This window comes from Martes martes, assembly GCF_963455335.1.
Source record: "Martes martes genome assembly, chromosome: 18".
Taxonomy (NCBI): Eukaryota; Metazoa; Chordata; class Mammalia; order Carnivora; family Mustelidae; genus Martes; species Martes martes.
This window is the reverse complement of record NC_137906.1, coordinates 31,714,499-31,731,523: the sequence shown is the minus strand read 5'-3', so window position 1 is coordinate 31,731,523 and position 17,025 is coordinate 31,714,499. Positions and strand designations below refer to the sequence as shown.

At 49.8% G+C, this 17,025-nt stretch overlaps 1 protein-coding gene across 2 annotated transcripts in view; it reads left to right on the top strand.

Moving 5' to 3' along the window:
• The window catches only part of SNX29 (sorting nexin 29), a 476,114-nt gene that overhangs the window by 47,284 nt on the left and 411,805 nt on the right, over positions 1-17,025 (top strand). For both annotated transcript variants that reach the window (XM_080829802.1, XM_080829803.1), the window contains exons 5-7: positions 11,419-11,599; positions 14,511-14,581; positions 15,945-16,193. In XM_080829802.1, the coding sequence (XP_080685928.1) occupies positions 11,419-11,599; positions 14,511-14,581; positions 15,945-16,193 (501 nt within the window). The remainder of the gene's footprint in view (positions 1-11,418; positions 11,600-14,510; positions 14,582-15,944; positions 16,194-17,025) is intronic.

Below are 17,025 nucleotides of genomic sequence, written 5' to 3'. Positions count from 1 at the left end.
GCCAGGGCCTTTGTTAGACCCTCTGTTCGTTGTTCCATTTTATTTCTGAAGTGACTGTGCGTAGGGAATGAGAATGTCCCCATTTTACAGATGAAGAAAATAAGGCTCAAAGAAATGAAATGCTTTTCTTAATGCTCCAGACCTAGTAATTGTGACAGAGCCAGGGTTTTGACTCTGGTCTCCATGATTGTGACTCAGAAGCTCTTCCTTTTTTAGTCATGATGGCACGTTGTTTCCAGAAAGAGGGCTCTCTGGGAGACCATGACCCACCGCCTCCCAACCCCGCCAGTTTGAATTCATGAGTAAATGAAGCAGCAAGTATTTTTTTAAAGAAGATTTATTTATTTATTTATTTGAGAGAAAGAATGAGAGAAAGAGAGAGCATGAGAGGAGGGGGGGTCAGAGAGAGAAGCAGACTCCCCGCTAAGCAGGGGGTACGATCCTGGGACTCCAGGGTTATAGCCTGAGCCGAAGGCAGTCGCTTAACCAACTGAGCCACCCAGGCGCCCAGCAGCAAGTATTTTAAGTTGCGATCACTTAGAGCAGAGGTCAGCAAACCATGTCCTGCCACCTATTTTTGTAAAGTTTTATTGGAAGACAGCTGTGCACATTCATCTACGTACTACGCACAGCGGCTTATAGGCAGTTGTGACTGAGACCATTTTTCTCGTAGTCTGAAGTATCTAATATTTGGCCCTTTAGAGAAGAAGTTTGCTACTCCCTGTCTTGGAGAACAAAGGACAGGGGATCCCACTTTACCTTATCACACCGTGCTCCCTTGTCAGTTGCCTGCCCGCCTCACTCGATGATAAGCTTTGGGACTGCAGGGCGCCATGTCAGTTTTACTTCCTCCTGACTCTCCTGCTCCTAGCATAGTGTCTGGAAATACATCAGTACTTCAGTGGAAATGCACTGATATTTCATGATTTCAGTTGGCACAGTATTGTATTTCATGACTCCCGAGGTACATTATACCAGGATCACTGCAGAGTGCTACAAAGGAAGTGATTAAGTTTGGAGGAAAAGAGCAGAGATTGGTTTTTAAATTTACTAAAAATGAATTAAAAGTGACAGAGAGCTACATAAGCTTGGCTTGGAATTGGAGGGTTTTGCAGATGTTGGGTGCCCAAAGCAGTCAGTACAGAATGCAGTGTGGAAAAATGAATGATTTTTCTTCCTCCTGGGGAAAGGAGAAAGAACCACTGCCGTCAGTGCCTGTCCTCGTCAGTTGGGGGCTGCCGTAACATGATGCCGCGGACTTATGAGCTTATAAACAGCAGCTGTTTATCAGGTTTCTAGAGGCTGGGAAGTCCAAAGTCAAGGTGTCAGCGTGGTTGAGTGAGGACCCCTTTCCTGGTCCGTAACCAGTGCCTTCTCGCTGTTCCTCACACGGTAGAAGGGGACAGGGGACCCCGCTGCAGCCGCTTTCTGAAGGACACTGATGCAGTTCCACGAAGATTCCATCTTCATGACCTAAGTGTCCTCCGGAAGTCCCCGCCTCCTCATACCATCATCTTTAGGGGTTAGGATTTTAACATAGGAATTTTGGAGGGACACGTTCAGACCGTAGCAGTGCCATTTCATGAGAAAACCTCATAATTGGATGTTCTCGTTAACGACTAATGGATCGTCATGCGGTGATGTGTGGGCAGTCCATTACAAGGTCATAGGCTGGTTCAGAACAGACCAGAGACACACTTGCTGTTTCCAAGCTCTCTGTCCTGTAAAATTTAAGTCTGTTCCGCAGCCCTTGGCACCAAGGACCCTCTGACGCTGAAACACTGTTTCCCCCTCTCTTCTGCGGGGCCACAACCTCCTGACATACTTGCTGGTACTTTGTTGATCCCTCTTATGTATCATTTCTACGCCCCCCCAACAGAATTATCATTCATCTTCAGATTCTTTTGTTGCCTCTCGCTTCTATACACACACCTGCTGTCTGAGTTCTTTGGTAAAAATTGCTCTCCCTGCGTTGATTACTCGAAGTTCTACCTGCAGCCCACATCACTCCCTGGGGCCCTTTCTCTGAACGTGTCTCTATCCATATGTACTGCAAGCTCCTCACAAAGACTGAATCCTCCTCTCCACCCCCGTTTTGCTCCTGTGTTCCTTGCTTTGCGAATGGCTCTGTCTTGCACCTGGTTTTCCTGGACAGCCCTCGGGCTTCCTCGCAGCCTCTTTGTCTTTCCCCCTCTGCCCCGTTTTGTCCTTTTGCCTTCCATCTCCATCCTCCCCAGCCCACTCTGCACATTATGCCAGTCTCGGGGGGGTTCTTCGATGACCAGCCTATTCCCTGCCCCCTACTTAAAGCTCTGTCGTGGTTCTCTTTAGAGCTGGGACAGGGGACACACTCCTTGACATGGCTTTCATGGTCTGTCCCCTACCAGCTTCATCGGTCTCTGCTCTTCCTCTAAACCCTACCCCACACGGAGGGCTAACAGGCAGCTGGCCGGCAAGACATTGCAACACTTCTGTCCAGCTGATAAATAAATCATGACCCGAGTCCTTAGAGTTCCCCGCTGGCCACAGCCCCTGCCTGGGGAACTCCTGGGACCTCTTCATAAGTCAGCAACTAAAGCGTTAATGCTAGATGCTGTCGGGGAGAAGGTCTTCAGTACCTCTGTTTTGTCATTGCACAGGGACCAGGTTAGGTGGCTAAGCCCTCGGTGTTGAACGGCATGCCTGGTTTGTAGAATCCTGGAGCTGTTGGGTCTGGAAGTGCTCTTTGTTCTTACCCTTCCGCTGCCCTCCTTCCTCCCCAGCCCTCGCTCATACACTAACTACTCAAATGCCTGTTCTCTCTCTTTAAAATTGTGGCAAAGTACACCTAACATAAAAGTGACCATTTGAACCATTTTAAGTGTGCACATTAGGCGACTATCCCCACCATGCGTCTCTAGAACGTTTTCATTTCCCCATGTTGAAAGTCCATCCGCATTAAACACTGATTCCCCGTTCCCCCTCCCCCAGCCCCAGGCACCTGCCATTCTACTTTCTGTCTCCATGGTTTGTCTTGTTTACGTATGTCTCAGGCTTACTTATATGCCACATACCTAAGGCTTAGTTCCTTTACTCTAATGTCTTCAGGGTTCACGCATTTGTAGTACGTCAGAGTTTCCTTCCTTTTTAAGGCTGAATAGTAGTCCATCGTGTGTACTCACACCCACACACCACTTTGTTTATTTCTTCATCTGTGGATGGATACCTGGGGTGCCTCCGTTTGTTGGTTGGGCATGAACATGGCCATACTACCATGTCATACTGCCATGGACACGGGTGTACATATAACTATTCGAAACCCTGCTTTCAGTTCTTCTGGGTAAGTGCCCAGAAGTGGCGTTGCTGGATCAGATGGCAATTGCACGTTTCGCTTTCTGAAGACCTGCCAGACAGTTTTCTGTGGCGGCTGCGCCATTGTCCGTCCCCACCAGCAGCGCACAGGGTCGCCAGGTCTCCACATCCTTACCAACACTTGTTGTTTTCATGTATTTCTTTTTTGAGACTAGCATTCAAATGGGTGTGAAGTGGTAGCTCATTGTGGTTTTGATCTCTTGTCTCTTGAAATTTCAGATTTCCCCCTCCAAAAGTTGTTCACGAGCTCCTCACCTGGTTCGGCTGTCCTGTGCTCCTCCTCTAGGTGTCTCCTTTCTGCCCACCCTCCCCCACCCCTCAATAGTCCCGAGACCTTCTCTCGTCGAACTGATTTATGGGACTTCCTGCTTTCTCGACCGTCTCTCTTGATGGTCAAGGCCTGGGTCTATTCTTGGTCTTCTCTGTAGCTACAGTGCATTGCAATGTGCCTGGCCACCAAAAAGGACATTCAAAATAATGACTCCAGGACCCAGACTTGAGGACATGTTGCTCCTCATCCTAGGAAGCCAGACCCCACCCTCTGCTGTCTGTCTGTCTTCTTACAGTCAGCTGAGAGCAGGTGGTATTAATATACACCCAACTATAAAATTAGAGAAACTGACTTCCTTGATTCTCAGTGGGGATTTTTTTAAAAACAGTTGATTGCATTTAACTCAAAACAGAATTTATATTTTGCTTCATTGGGTCACTTTGGGTAACAATTTCATTTCTGTAGAAAAGTATTTTTGGAGGAAGCTTCATGTGCCAGGAGAAGACCGGGCCCATCCTTTTGCTTGTGAGGGGAAGTCCGCTCCCCTACCCTGCCATCCCTGTACGGCTTTCAGTTCCCTCTTTGTGTTTCTCTGTCGTATTCATGAACTTGCAAATTAGCTAGTCCTGTTACAAGAGACCTTGGAAGGATGTCGGTGTAAGATCCAAAGAAAAGACTGAGCTCTGCCCAGGGGTGGTGATCAGAATGTTGAACAGCCGGTTGGGGACTGCTGGCTTTAGGGAGAGAGCCAGAGCCACAGTGCTATCCCCCTCGGCCTGGGTGTTAACCTGTGAGTTCCTAGATTATGGGGATGTCTGCAGGGCCCTGGAGAGGGTCCTTGACTCCTGGGGTGGCTGAGGGCTTGGGCCAGTGGCTACTTACCAAGGGACAGGAAACTGTCCCAGTGTTTTAGGATCTCATAGAGCCAACCTGTTGCCTCTTGGCCAAGGGTGACCTCTGGCTGTTTTAAAGGTGTTTGGTCCCAAGGTCTAGTAAATTAAAACTAGCAAATTTGGCTCAAAGTTGTCAGTTTTTTTTCATAATTGTCTGGCTTGTTGGATTCATGGGTCCTTTGCTTTGTTCCCATCAGCCTGAAAATGACTCGTCAGCAGAGGATGGGGTACATCCCTAAAAGGACACCAGACACAGGCTTCTGAAGTCCTTCGTTTGGCGCTAGAGAAGGTTCCCGCTTCGTCATAAAGGCGGGCTGTGGACTCTTAGACCAGGGGTGAATGCCAGGTGTGCTGTGCTGAGTTGTTAGAACTCTGGACTCCAACCTGAGGTGCTCACAGGGGCCAGGCCGACGACAGAAACGAGCGAGGCAGGCCTGTGGAAGGCCCCCGGGTTGGTGGAGACTGTGAGTCACCTGGCTGCTGCAGGGCAGGCTGGGAAGCATCTGGGGGTTCAGGAAGAAGAGAGATTTTGATGAGCAGTGGGGTGGGGGTTCACTCTTTTGCACAGAGTGGTCAGAGTGGGACTTTTGAATAGAGACCTCAGGGAAGGAGGGAAGTAGCCATACGGTCACCTGGGGAAGGAACCCTGTGCTGTTCAACAGGTGGAAAAGCTTAGAGTCCCTTGCTTCTTTTCTCACATTTATTCTGTCCTTCCCTGCAGACTGTTTCCCAGGCTCCCTTGCCCACTGTCTTCTTGCTTGGCCAGAGGGAGGTGGTAATGAGTTTTGAAGGTGGGAGGCGGAGGGAGGCTGGAGCATTTCCTCCCAGCTCCAGTGGCGTGTCTGGCAGGGCCGTGCTCCCTCTGTGGTCCGTGGACGTCCTGTGGGGCCCGCAGGTCAGGCCTAGGTCTTCTTGTCTTACTGCCCTCCTTGGTGCTTCTGCCACCGTCTGGCTGTTGCCTGTCAGGTCTGCATTTAGGAGTGGGATTGCTGGATCCTATGCTAATTCTCTGTTTACCTTTTTAAGGAACCACTGAACTGTTGTCAACAGTGACCGTACCATTTTACATTGATTTTTTTTTTTTTTTTTTTTTGAGTAGAGATGGAATTGCTTTTATCTCTCTGCAACTGAAACGAACTCTGCTATTAAATCCCCTTTCAGTGAGCTCTCACACGCTGGAACAGCACCTTTTCCTTCTGTTTCTCTGGCTTCAGGGAGGGGTGGCTTTCTGACACTGGTAATCTCTGGGGGGTCTCATTATCTCCTGTTTGGCTTTGTAGCTCTTCCTAAGTCTTTGTTACAGACGCCCCGTGTTCAGTTCCTTCAGTCCGCTGCCCGGTGTGGTTTCTGTTCAGGGTGGGCAGGCAGAGCGTGCTTGGCGTGTTGGAGCAGCCTCAGGGAGATCAGCGAGGCTGGAGCAGGGGGAGTGAGGCGGAGAGCCGGTCGGGGTTAGAAGGCCGCCGGTGGGCCGCGAGCCTCGGTGTATCGTCCTCGGCTGCCTTTGTTTTCCTGCTCTCCACCCACCTCCACCAAGATAATCGGCACTGTTCTGTGGAGTGAACAGGGACGTTTCGTTTTTAGATTTAAACAGACTGGACTCTTCAGAGGTCACCCAGTATCTCGGATTATTGTGCATTTATTCATTCTTTAAAAATGTACCAAGTTCTGAGTCGTAAACTTTAAAATGGTGGATCTTATGTTAGGCCAAGTTTACCACAATTAAAAAATGAACCTGGAAGTGCCTCATTGGCAAGCATAAGGTTTTTTTTTTTTTTTTTCCTAACTGAAAGGGAATTTAATAGCAGAGTTAATTTTAGTTGCAGAGAAATAAAGGGGAAAAGAAGTGTTGATGTAAAATGGCGTAACCACCATTGGCAAGAGTTTGGTGGTTCTTCAAAAAGGTAAACCTATAATTCCGGTATGATCCAGCAATACCGCTCCTAAATACTGACAAAGAACTGAAAGCAGGGAGTCAAACACACTTGGATATGAATGTTCTAGAAGCATTATTCATAAGAGCTAAAAGATAGAAAACCCCAAATGTCTGTTGACAGATGAGTGGATGAACAAAATGTGGTATATACACATAGTAGGACAGTATTGAGCCACAGAAACAATGAAATACCGATAAATACTAGGACGGGGTGACCCTTGAAGACATTCTGCTAAGTGGGAATAGCGAGACACCAAAGGTCCTATGTTGTACAATTCGACTCACATCTAGTACCACCGAAAGTGGAGCAGAGGCCCCTGGGCGGTGAGGGGGGAGGGGAGAATGGGGAGTTACCATTTCCTGGGTATGGAGTTTCTGTTTGGGATGATGGAAAAGTTCTGGACATGGGTGGTGATGATGGTCGCACAACCTCGTGGATGTACTTACTGCTACTGAATTATGCTCTGAAAAATGGTTAGAGCGGTACATTTTATTATGTCTACTTTACCACAAGTTTTAGAAAGCAAAAAAAAAAAAAAGGTCAAGATGACAGACTTTTTACAAGTTTTTATTATGTGATATTTAAACCACACTTCCTGTCTTCTGGTTTCGGGAGGCAGTCCTGTGGCTGGTTGGGAGATGGCCGGGGGACGAGGTTACAGCCCTTTCTCGGGAACTCTGCTTTGCTGATCTGTTTGTGTCTTGTAGTCAGGCTTATCCAGATTTGGAAGTGACTGGGACTTGGGGGCACTTGTGCTTCCCTGTGTCTGAGGCTGGAATAGGGGACCACTTGGTGGGCTTTTGTTCCTGGAATTGCTGATAGCCTTTATGGGTGATTCTGTTAGTTTTTTACTTAAAATCCATTCCCCGTTTCTTCTCTGGCTTAACAGAACCTTGATTTTGCTCTGGGCCGCGGATGTCCTCTAGGTAATGGATCGTGAGTGATTAAGCCAGTCTTGACATTCTCTATCTCTATTCCTCTTGGTTTTCTGGGATTACTTACCCTTGCCTGAAAAAAGGGGTAACAGAGCTGGTTTTATCTTGTCCTGTTTCTTCTCCGATTGTGGCTGTGATACCTAGGGTGGTGGCAGTCCTCTGGGACAGGGGGTGAAGGTCAAGAGGTTGGAGATTCTGCCTGTGACAGTGCCTTTGAGCCAGCTATCTACCTCCAGACTAAGTCCAGGAGAAAAAGAAGACTTTCTTTGTTTACAAGGAAGGAGCCTAGTTCCTTGTAGTTGGGTTTTCTGTTTTCTCATTGAGCAATGCTGTTGTGTTTTTATTTCTTCCTGAGGATGCATTTGCCACTTGTACGCCCGTAGGCACTGCCCAGTGCCGGGAGCGCTGCCCCTCCTCTAGAAATGATTGTCAGGTGACAGAAGAATGCACCCTATCTCACTGCATCAGGCTTCTCGTCTCAGGTGACAGCAAGTCACTTCGAAAACAAAGGGCACTTCCTAACTCAAGTAACTAAGAAAACTGGAGGGTGAACAGGATTCAGGGGCTCAGCATCCCCCGCATCGGTCTCTGTGTCTCCGCCCTGCCTCTGTCTGGGTGGATGTCCTGTCCAGGTGGGCGTGCTCTACAGGAAAGGGAGGAAAAGGGCCCCTTGGCTCCAGGCTTACATGTTTAACCGAGCTCCTACTTCTAGAATAGTGGACGGCAAGCTGCCTCCTTAAGGGATCAGATAGGAAGTATTTGGGCTCTGTGGGCCATGGATGTCTGTAGCAGCTTCCCAGCAATGACTCTGTAGTGGGAAAGCAGCCACAGGCAGTGTGTCTGCAAATGGCCATGAGTCTTCTGATAAAACTTCACTTACAAAGACAAGTCGTGGGCCAGGTTTGGCCCTTAGACTATTGTTTGCTGACTTCAGTTCTCAAGGGAGCCAAGGTCTCCCCTTTAGTGGTTCAGGTAGAAGTTGCGGGAAGAATCCTGTGGTCTGGGGCGGGGACCAGGCTGAGACCAGTGAAGCTCTCAATGCAGCCACGGAATTTATGGGAGCACCAAGAAACTCAGCAATCAAGAGACCAAACGTTTTCATGCAATGTTTTTAAAAAGTCAAAATTAATACAGAAAAAAAACGGTGACACTCAAAATAACAAACAGGGTCAGGGGAAGGGTAGGGTGAGCGAGGCGGGTTGCCGCATACCCCCTGCTCGGCCCGGTGATTGCCCAGAGTTTGGTGGTGCTGAAGGCAGCTTCACAGGGAACCAGATGGAATGCGGTTCTCCTAGGAAAGGGGGACAGCTACTGGAAGAAGGGGGAAGGGGTGCTGTTTGCCCGCTGTGCTGCCTTGGCGTGAAGCACTTCACACATATGTTTTCTCATTTCCTCCCCCTCATCACAAACATCCAAGGTAGATACTACGATCCCCATTTCACAGATGAGGAAAATGAAGGACAAAATAAGTTGCCCAAGGGCACACAGTGCCTGAACTAGAACTCGAGTCACGGTTTTTGTCCTCTAGAGTATGTCGGCATCTGTTATGGCCGAGGCCTGTTAGAAACTTCGCCAGAAGGCCTGTGGTGTTAGTCCCCCTCTGTAAACAGGTGCCCCCGGAGTTGGCTGGCCTCAATAGCCCCTTCATGGCTCTCATTCATGTGGGCAGATGGCGTTCGGTTGTCCGGAGAACCAGAAGCCCTCAGCCTCTTCTGGAATGAGCCCCGGTTTCATAGCAGTGAGAGATCGGTTTATTGCCCCAAATTAAATTACGGACACTGCGAGTGTTAAGTGGCAGGTGAGCTGCACTTGAAATAGACCCCATTAATGCTGGCAGTGGAAGTGGAGCCCTGCTGGGATAATTCTTATCATCACCAGCATCGCTTTGGCAGGCTGTAGAGGGATTCTGTGGCACTAAGCAATTTGCGAAATTGAAAGGTGAAAACACACGTTAAGTGTTTCGTGTGCATTCAAGGTCAGAGGGAGGTCACCCTGGTTCTCCAGAAAGACCCGATGCAGGTGAGAGTCACCTGCTTTGAGTCACGATGGAGATACAGGTGGTTGTTTGGCATGTTTTGAAAGAAAACCCCCGTCCTGGTTTCTGAGAAAAGCACTGAATGGAAAAAAGGCCGTTATGCATTTGTGTGGTCTGGGCTGATCTCCTGGGCCTGGGAAGGGGATTCGTGTGGCATTTCGGGATTGAGACAGAAGGTCGTCTTGAGTGAGCTGCCTTGTTGGCTTTCTCAGTCATTCCCGAGCTGTTGATTCAGACCCACCCCAGAGGCTGGCTGGATCCGCAGATGTGCGCACGCGTGCATCCAGTTGCTGTTAACAGGGAAGGGAGAAGAGGAAACAGCACAGCTGCTGTCGTGTGAGACGGTTGTCAGTAAGCTGATGGCGGCCGGTCATCGTGGCCTGGCCTTCGTGCTCAGGCTCTGCTTCCCATTTCTCCAGTCACCCCAGTATCTCTGGGTGGTTCTGTACTTCAGGGCTCATTTAGAGGGAGAGGAATCTGGAGCATAGCCTGGCTACCAGGGTCATTCTCTGGATTGGTCTCTTCACTGTCGCCCAGCCTTAACTTCCAGCCACTGGAAGTTTTGTTACAGACCAACCCTTGCTGTCTGCCTGGTAGCCCCCAGCTTTGCCCAGTCTGTGGCCCCCATTAAGAATGCAGTCCATAAAAAAAAAAAAAAAAAAAAAAAAGAATGCAGTCCATGCTAACTGAGCTGAACTGAATTATTCGAGTGAATTTACTAACCGGATGTCTAGTTTATGGAGGTGTGTGTGTTTTTACGTTCTTTTAGAAGGAAGGTTGGAGGGTCCTGTCCCCTTCTCAGAAGGGTCTGTGAGCCTGTATAGCTTCTGGATTTGAATCCCCATCTGGCAGCAAAGACTCAGCATTGTCTCCCTTGGGATATTGAGCAGTTGTGAACACGATCATCTTGAAGAGGGTAGAGCCCTCTGTCCCTGCACAGGCTGTCCCAGTTAGTGCTTTGCAGTCAGGCAGCTCCCAGGTCCCATGCTGCCCTGCCGCTTACTAACCGCCCGTCACTGGGTGCAGTCACCCTCCTTGGTCAGGCCTCGGCCCTGGTCTTTGATATGGAGCTGGCCTTGGTGCTTATGAGGACTGAGGTCTGATGTCAATTCTTAAGGGTGGAGCAGATACGTGGCTAGTGCTCCGCCCACAGTAGCGGGGCCTGATGGTGGTACTGGTGTGGCGGGTGATCGTTGGCAGCAGGGGAAAGGTTTGATGAGCATATGTGAAGAAAATGGGTCACAAGATGAGGTATATAATAGAATAAAAATTATGAAGAAGATCTCTGTGCGTGTGGATGAAAAAGGTGGGATGTGAGGAGATCCAATAAACTACCTTGTGGATAAAAAGAAACGTTTTTAGCTTTCCCTTAAAGGCTTAAATCTGTTCCTATTCTCAGGCATATGGACATCTTTTCTAAGGAACTAGAAATGAGGACAGTTATGGACAAGGAGGTTCAAAGCAGTATATAGGGAAGGTTGGCAATACATCGTGTTCCCAGAGGTAGAGAAATGGTTAAAATGTGTTTCATTGGGAGGCCATCAAAAGCCATGTTTTCAACCAGCTTTACTTTTTTAGAAAATTTTCAAAAGATTTTTTTTTTATCTGAGATAGAGCGAGAGTGAGAGAGAGGGAGCACAAGTGGAGGGGAGGAGCAGAGGGAGAGGGAGAAGCAGATTCCCTGCTGAGCAGAGAGCCCGACATGGGGCTCGATCCCAGGACCCTGAGATCATGACTGGAGCCGAAGGCAGGCGCTTAAAAGACTGAGCCACCCAGGTGCCCCCGTGTTTTCAAAGATCTTTAAATATTACAGGGAAACATTCATGATCTAGACAAGTAAAGAAACAAACCCGGATGCAAAATTACACTCTTTGCTATCTTTCTTCTCTGTGCTAAAGAAGTAACTTTTTTACGCTCCTGAAAAATGCCTCAGGACTGTCACTCTACAACGATGTGCATCCCAGGCCAAGAGCCACCGTGTCCGTCCCTCTCTCCGCAGAGCCCGTGTTCTGGTTCTACGTGAAGGAGGTCCTCAGCAAGCACGAGCTGCCACGCTTCTACTCCCTGCGCCACATCGCGTCGGACGTAGGCCGCGGCCGGGCCTGGCTGCGCTGTGCCCTCAACGAGCACTCGCTGGAGCGCTACCTGCACATGCTCCTGGCCGACCGCGGCAGGCTCAGGTACCGGGGTGGGCTTCCAGGGGGAGGTGCAGCCGACGGGCTAGAATCGCAGCGTCTGAGCGCCTGTGCTTGTATCCCAGTCTCCTTGTCAGGGGCACGCGGGTTCCCCTCTTATAGTCCCAGCATGTTCGGCTGTGCTGGGGGCACGGATGGTTCGAGAACAAGTGAGGGAATGAATGCTTGTAAAGGGCTCAGCGTGGCACCTGCATACGGCAATTTCTCCATAAGTGCTTGTGATTGAGGTGTGGGCTGTGGAGAGCACTGCCGTCCCAGGGTACAGCCTGCTCTCACTTGGTGGAATTTTAGTTTGGCCTCCTTTTAGACCCAGTTTCTTTCTTGGTAGAAATTGGTTGTTTGGAGCTCAGTTTCGTGTCTGTCTTAACTTTGTGCTGGGTTCTTTACGATTCCTTCTGTGTTTTTGAGGTTAATTCAGTCCCAAACTGACTGAAAGAAATAGGGAAGCTTTGCCCTGGGGAGTGAAGTCAATCGTTATTTAACAACAACAACAACAAACTGTGTATGACATTTCTTTTTTTTTCTTGATCGTAAACATACAGGTCACCCTGTTCGTTAGTGTAGGTCAGTTTATGCTGCTACAACAAACAGCATAAAACCCTCCGTGGCTGGAGACAGCTACCTTTTCTTCTTCCTCCTGATACGTGTATATCACAGATGAGTTGGGGTTTCCCGTCTCAGGGTCCCAGGCTGACAGAGGCTCTGTCTTGACTCATGAGTGCCAAGGTAGGAAAAGGGGACGTGGTTGAACTGAGCACTGGCTTTTGAAGCTTCTGCCCAGAGAGATCCTTCACTTCCACCCACATTTCACTGGCCGCGAGTCACGTGGCCACAGCCTAGCTCTGCAAGGTGGGGGCATGTGGCTGTCGCCTAGCTGTGGGGGGAGGGCGCTGATTACGCATCAGCTGTGGTACAGTCAGCCACGTTCCTTTCAGAAACATGTGACAGTGGCTGTCATTTTCCTGTATTTGTGACGTTAGCAGTGACTGTCTCTGTCAGCGGCTATTACTTACTGCCCGAGAGTAGTGGACTAGATGTGTCGCTTTGTGTCACCCGACGGTGCAAAGGGACAGTGATCAGTCCTGTGCTGGTTCCTTGAGTAGCTTCCACATTAGCAGTGCCCAGATCCTCAACAGTGAGGATTTAATTTCAGCAAATTAATTTAATTTATTCCAATAAGCTGGCATTTCATTCGTGCCGTGATGCAGTCCCATGATTTTACATGCTGCTGTGCATTCCCTGGTTTGTCTCCTCTTCTGTTTTTTGTGCTGCTCGTGGTGACCTGTCTACCAGCAGCTTGTTAGGTGTTCTGGATTGTGCGCAAGGACTCCTGAAGTTCTCCCATTGATGGTACCTGTGGTGCCCTGTCCGGCTGCGTGCTCGGACTCTGGGTCTAACGTGAAAGGCATGGGGGCCAGGACTGCTGTGCTCACTGCACCCCTGTGCTACTTGGGTCTGAGCCCCGAGGCTGTGGATGTCTGGGTGCACCCCCCGGGCCTTAGGCAGTTTTAGTTGACAAGAACATACTCCTGTTTCTTACAATGAATTTTCTTTCTTTCCTTGTTTCTTTTAAAGATTTTATTTATTTGACAGAGAGAGAGGGAGGGGGAGAGAGCGAGCACAAGTGGGGAGAGCGGCATAGGGAGAGGGAGAAGCAGACTCTCCGCTGAGCAAGGAGCCCAATGTGGGGCTCGATCCTGGGACCCCGGGATCATGACCTGAGCCCAAGGCCGACACTTAACCGACTGAGTCACCCAGGTGTCCCTACAGTGAATTTTCATGAAGCTCTTTCCAGTAGATCATTTGCAAGTAGTTCAGGGATGTACAGCTCAACACCAAGGTCGACTAGAACAACGAGCCATCGAAGTGAATCCAGATGTTATCACAGTAGAACTTACCCAGATCACTAGCCACTTACCTACCAAGATGTGGGAAGACCAAATTCATTCACATGCATGGAAATGGGCTCCGATTCTGAAAGCATGCCAGTCTTGGGAATTGGAGGTACAGTGGCAGTGGCAGTGGCAGTGCCGGCTTGCACGTGTAGTCTGCACTTGGGCCGACGCTCTGCTGGGTGAGTGCGTTGGAAGTGGGGCGTTCCTGTTCTGTCAGTTGCTCTCAGTCACTTCCGCAACAAATGCGTCCCGTCCCCTGCTGCACTGCAGGTCCCTGACCACTGACTGTGCTCTAGCCATGTGAGCTTTGACTGCATTGAGAGTTCTCTGACCTGGTAGGGAAGTCAGGGGTTGAAGATGCTTGCTTGCTACTGCGTAGCAGGTGTCGGATACAGAGCTTGGGAACTGGCCTGGGGCCCCCGCCTCAGAGCCCTGGCCGGACCATCATTGCCGGCGAGCTTGGACAAGCCCTGTAGTCCTTGCTGCACCCTTTCCTTCTACTGCCCTTGAGATTCATGGGTCCTTTTAGCTCCCCAGCCCTTTCCAGGGGTAACTTGGGCTTTAGGTCTGCAGCCCAAGCAAGCGTTACACACAAATGCTCCGGCTGATGGAGCCATGGAGCTCTGTCATTTTTTCTGGGATTGTCTCTTGTGGTAGCCCAGGCATGGCGCCCAGGGGTCAGCTCGGATTTCCCGCCTGTGTCTTAGAGACCTTGCTAGACTGGATGCCACCTCTCTTCTCCTTCGCTGCTTCGTCAATAACTGCATTTCCATTTCATGCCTGTTTCAGTTCACTCAAGCTCAGGACCAATGAGGAGGTTGTAGGGTATATACTTTCAATCTTTTGTTTATTACCGGAAGCTTCCGCTGGGCAGAGACCTTGGATCTCCACTCTGGCTGACCAGGCATGGATTTTCTAGGGAGCCGCGTGAGGGAGCTGTCTGGCTGATGGATGCCGAGAACTGCTGCTCAGAACTTTCCCCTTTCTCTTTCAATTTGCAGCGCTTTTTATGAAGACTGGTCTTTTGTGATGGATGAAGAAAGGTCTAGCATGCTTCCTACCATGGCCGCTGGTAAGCCTGGTGCAGGCCAGGAGTGACGGGTCCTTAAAGCTTGGTGAGCAGAGTCGGCTGCCTGGGAGGGAATTTTTAACTCCAGGAGAGGCTGTGATATTCCCTGTCGCTCCCCGACTCAGTGAGTCACTTGTCACTGTCCTTTTTTTAGTGGCGTGGGTCACTGAGTCCACTTATCTTGAACGGGATACCTTGGCAGGGAAAGCACAGGGTTGGGGGTTTTGGCTGTGGCTTTGCGAGACCTGGGGAACTGGAAGCAGGAGGCCTGGCTTTGAAGCCTGGCTCTACCCTTTCTTGGCTGGTGACCTGGGGGCAGGTCCTGTGAGCTCTGTCACCCTTATTTCCCTCCTCTGCCGAGTGGTGACCCTGTTAGCATGGGACTCGCTTTTATAGGCTGTGAGAGAATCAGGTGTGGTGAAGAGTCACGTCCACGGTTTGTCAGTGTGGAAGCCCCTGGATTGATGTTAGTTGCTGAATCGTTCGGTGGTTTATCATTTGCCTCTCAATCAAAGGGTGAGCCCAACGGAAGTGGGTAACTCGCTTCTTTCTTTCAAGAAAGAAAGAAAAAGCCCTTCCCTGAAGGTTTACACTAAGTCCCACATATCGAGAGTTACGTTCGTCTTGTCCACTGAGGAAAAGTGAGGCTTTGACAGCGATGGGCCAGTGCAGGGTTTTGCCCGAAGTGATAATAGTAATGATGTTGGTGCCCATGTTTGAGTGCTTACTGAGCTGAGTGTTTTGGTGGGTGATTGTCTTTAATACCCTGTGAAGGAGATACTCTTGTCCCCATTTCACAGGTAAGAAAACTAAAGCTCAGGTTGTACGTGGCTTAACCCAGGTCTCCTAGAAAGCGGCAGTGCGGGGATCCCACCCAGGCCGTCTGAGCCCAGAACTTATGTCTTAACCTCCCTGGGGTTGACCTCTTATTTGTCTCTGACCGAGAGAGAGAGAATTGGGAAAGACTCACCCGCTGTGATAGCTGGTGTCTCCTGACCCCATTTTGTGGGAGGTGTTTTTTTTAAAATTTATTTTTATTTTTTAAAGATTTTTTATTTATTTGACAGAGAGAGACACAGCGAGAGAGGGAACAAAAGCAGGGGGAGTGGGAGAGGGAGGAGCAGGCTCCCCGCTGAGCAGAGAGCCCGATGCGGCGCTCGATCCCAGGACCCTGGGATCATGACGTGAGCCAAAGGCAGATGCTTAACTGTCTGAGCCACCCTGGCGCCTCTTGGGAGGTTTTTAAATCAGGGCTTCAGATCAGGGCATCCCCTGTCGTGTGCTGTATCGTTTGCTGCTCACTTATAGTGTTGGAGGTGTGACCTCCCCGTGGCCGACAGTCCAGACTTTTCCCTCTTCTGGGCAGGTCTGAACTCCATCCTCTTCGCCATCAACATCGACAACAAGGATTTGAATGGGCAGAGTAAGTTTGCTCCTACCGTGTCAGACCTCTTAAAGGAGTCCACGCAGAATGTGACGTCCCTGCTGAAGGAGTCCACGCAGGGAGTGAGCAGCCTCTTCAGGGAGATCACAGCGTCGTCTGCGGTCTCCATCCTCATCAAACCCGAGCAGGACACCGACCCCCTGCCCGTCGTGTCTAAGCACGTCAGCGCCGGTGAGCAGGGATGGGCGTGGGAGTTTGAACGGAGAGGTCGGGTCGAAGGATGGCTGACTGTGGCCGAGCGGGACACACCTCGTGGGCCAAAAGCACCAAGGGACGGCTCATGCCCTTGGGTTTTCAGTTTGCACTTGTGTTTATTTTTCTTCCCCTCACTCACTCCGAAAGGGACTAAGAGTCTTGCTGAGATGTGAAGACGAGAGGGCTGGGAGCGCATTCAGCTCACTGGCAGCAAACTGACGGTGACGGTTTCTTGGTCACATGAAGCCCCACGAACCTGATCTCCGTTCGTTTGTTCCTTCCTCCATTCATTCATGTGTTCGTTTACTGCAGTCTGTGTGCTGGGCAGTGAGCTAGGAAGATCTCTAGCGTTTAGCCTGCATGCTCTTCTGGGTCGGGGGACGATAGATATTTAATGACAGATTATACAAATAAATAATTATCCTTCTGATAAATGAGATGCAAGCCGAGCACGGGGTGCTGTGGAGATCGTGCACTGTGGCGGTGGGCGGTGACATTTCAGTGCAGGCCAAGGAGAAGGGAGGAGTTGTCAGCTTCCACTCTAGGCTGGGGACACCAAAGAAAGTTGATTTAGTTAAGATCCATTTTGTGATAACTTCGTAATATGCCCTGAGCCTTCTGGGAGATCCAGAATGTTGCTACAGCAAAAGTGGAATTTGCTAGTATTCGCAAATCTCTTTAACAAGGCAGTCATCGTGGTCGTCTCCTTGGAATTATTAGTGATGGTGAAAACTCAGAGCCTTGTGGGGTCTTTATCCTTCTCGTCCTCTCCTCCTCCAGTAGAGACCCCAGGCAAAGGACACAGGAA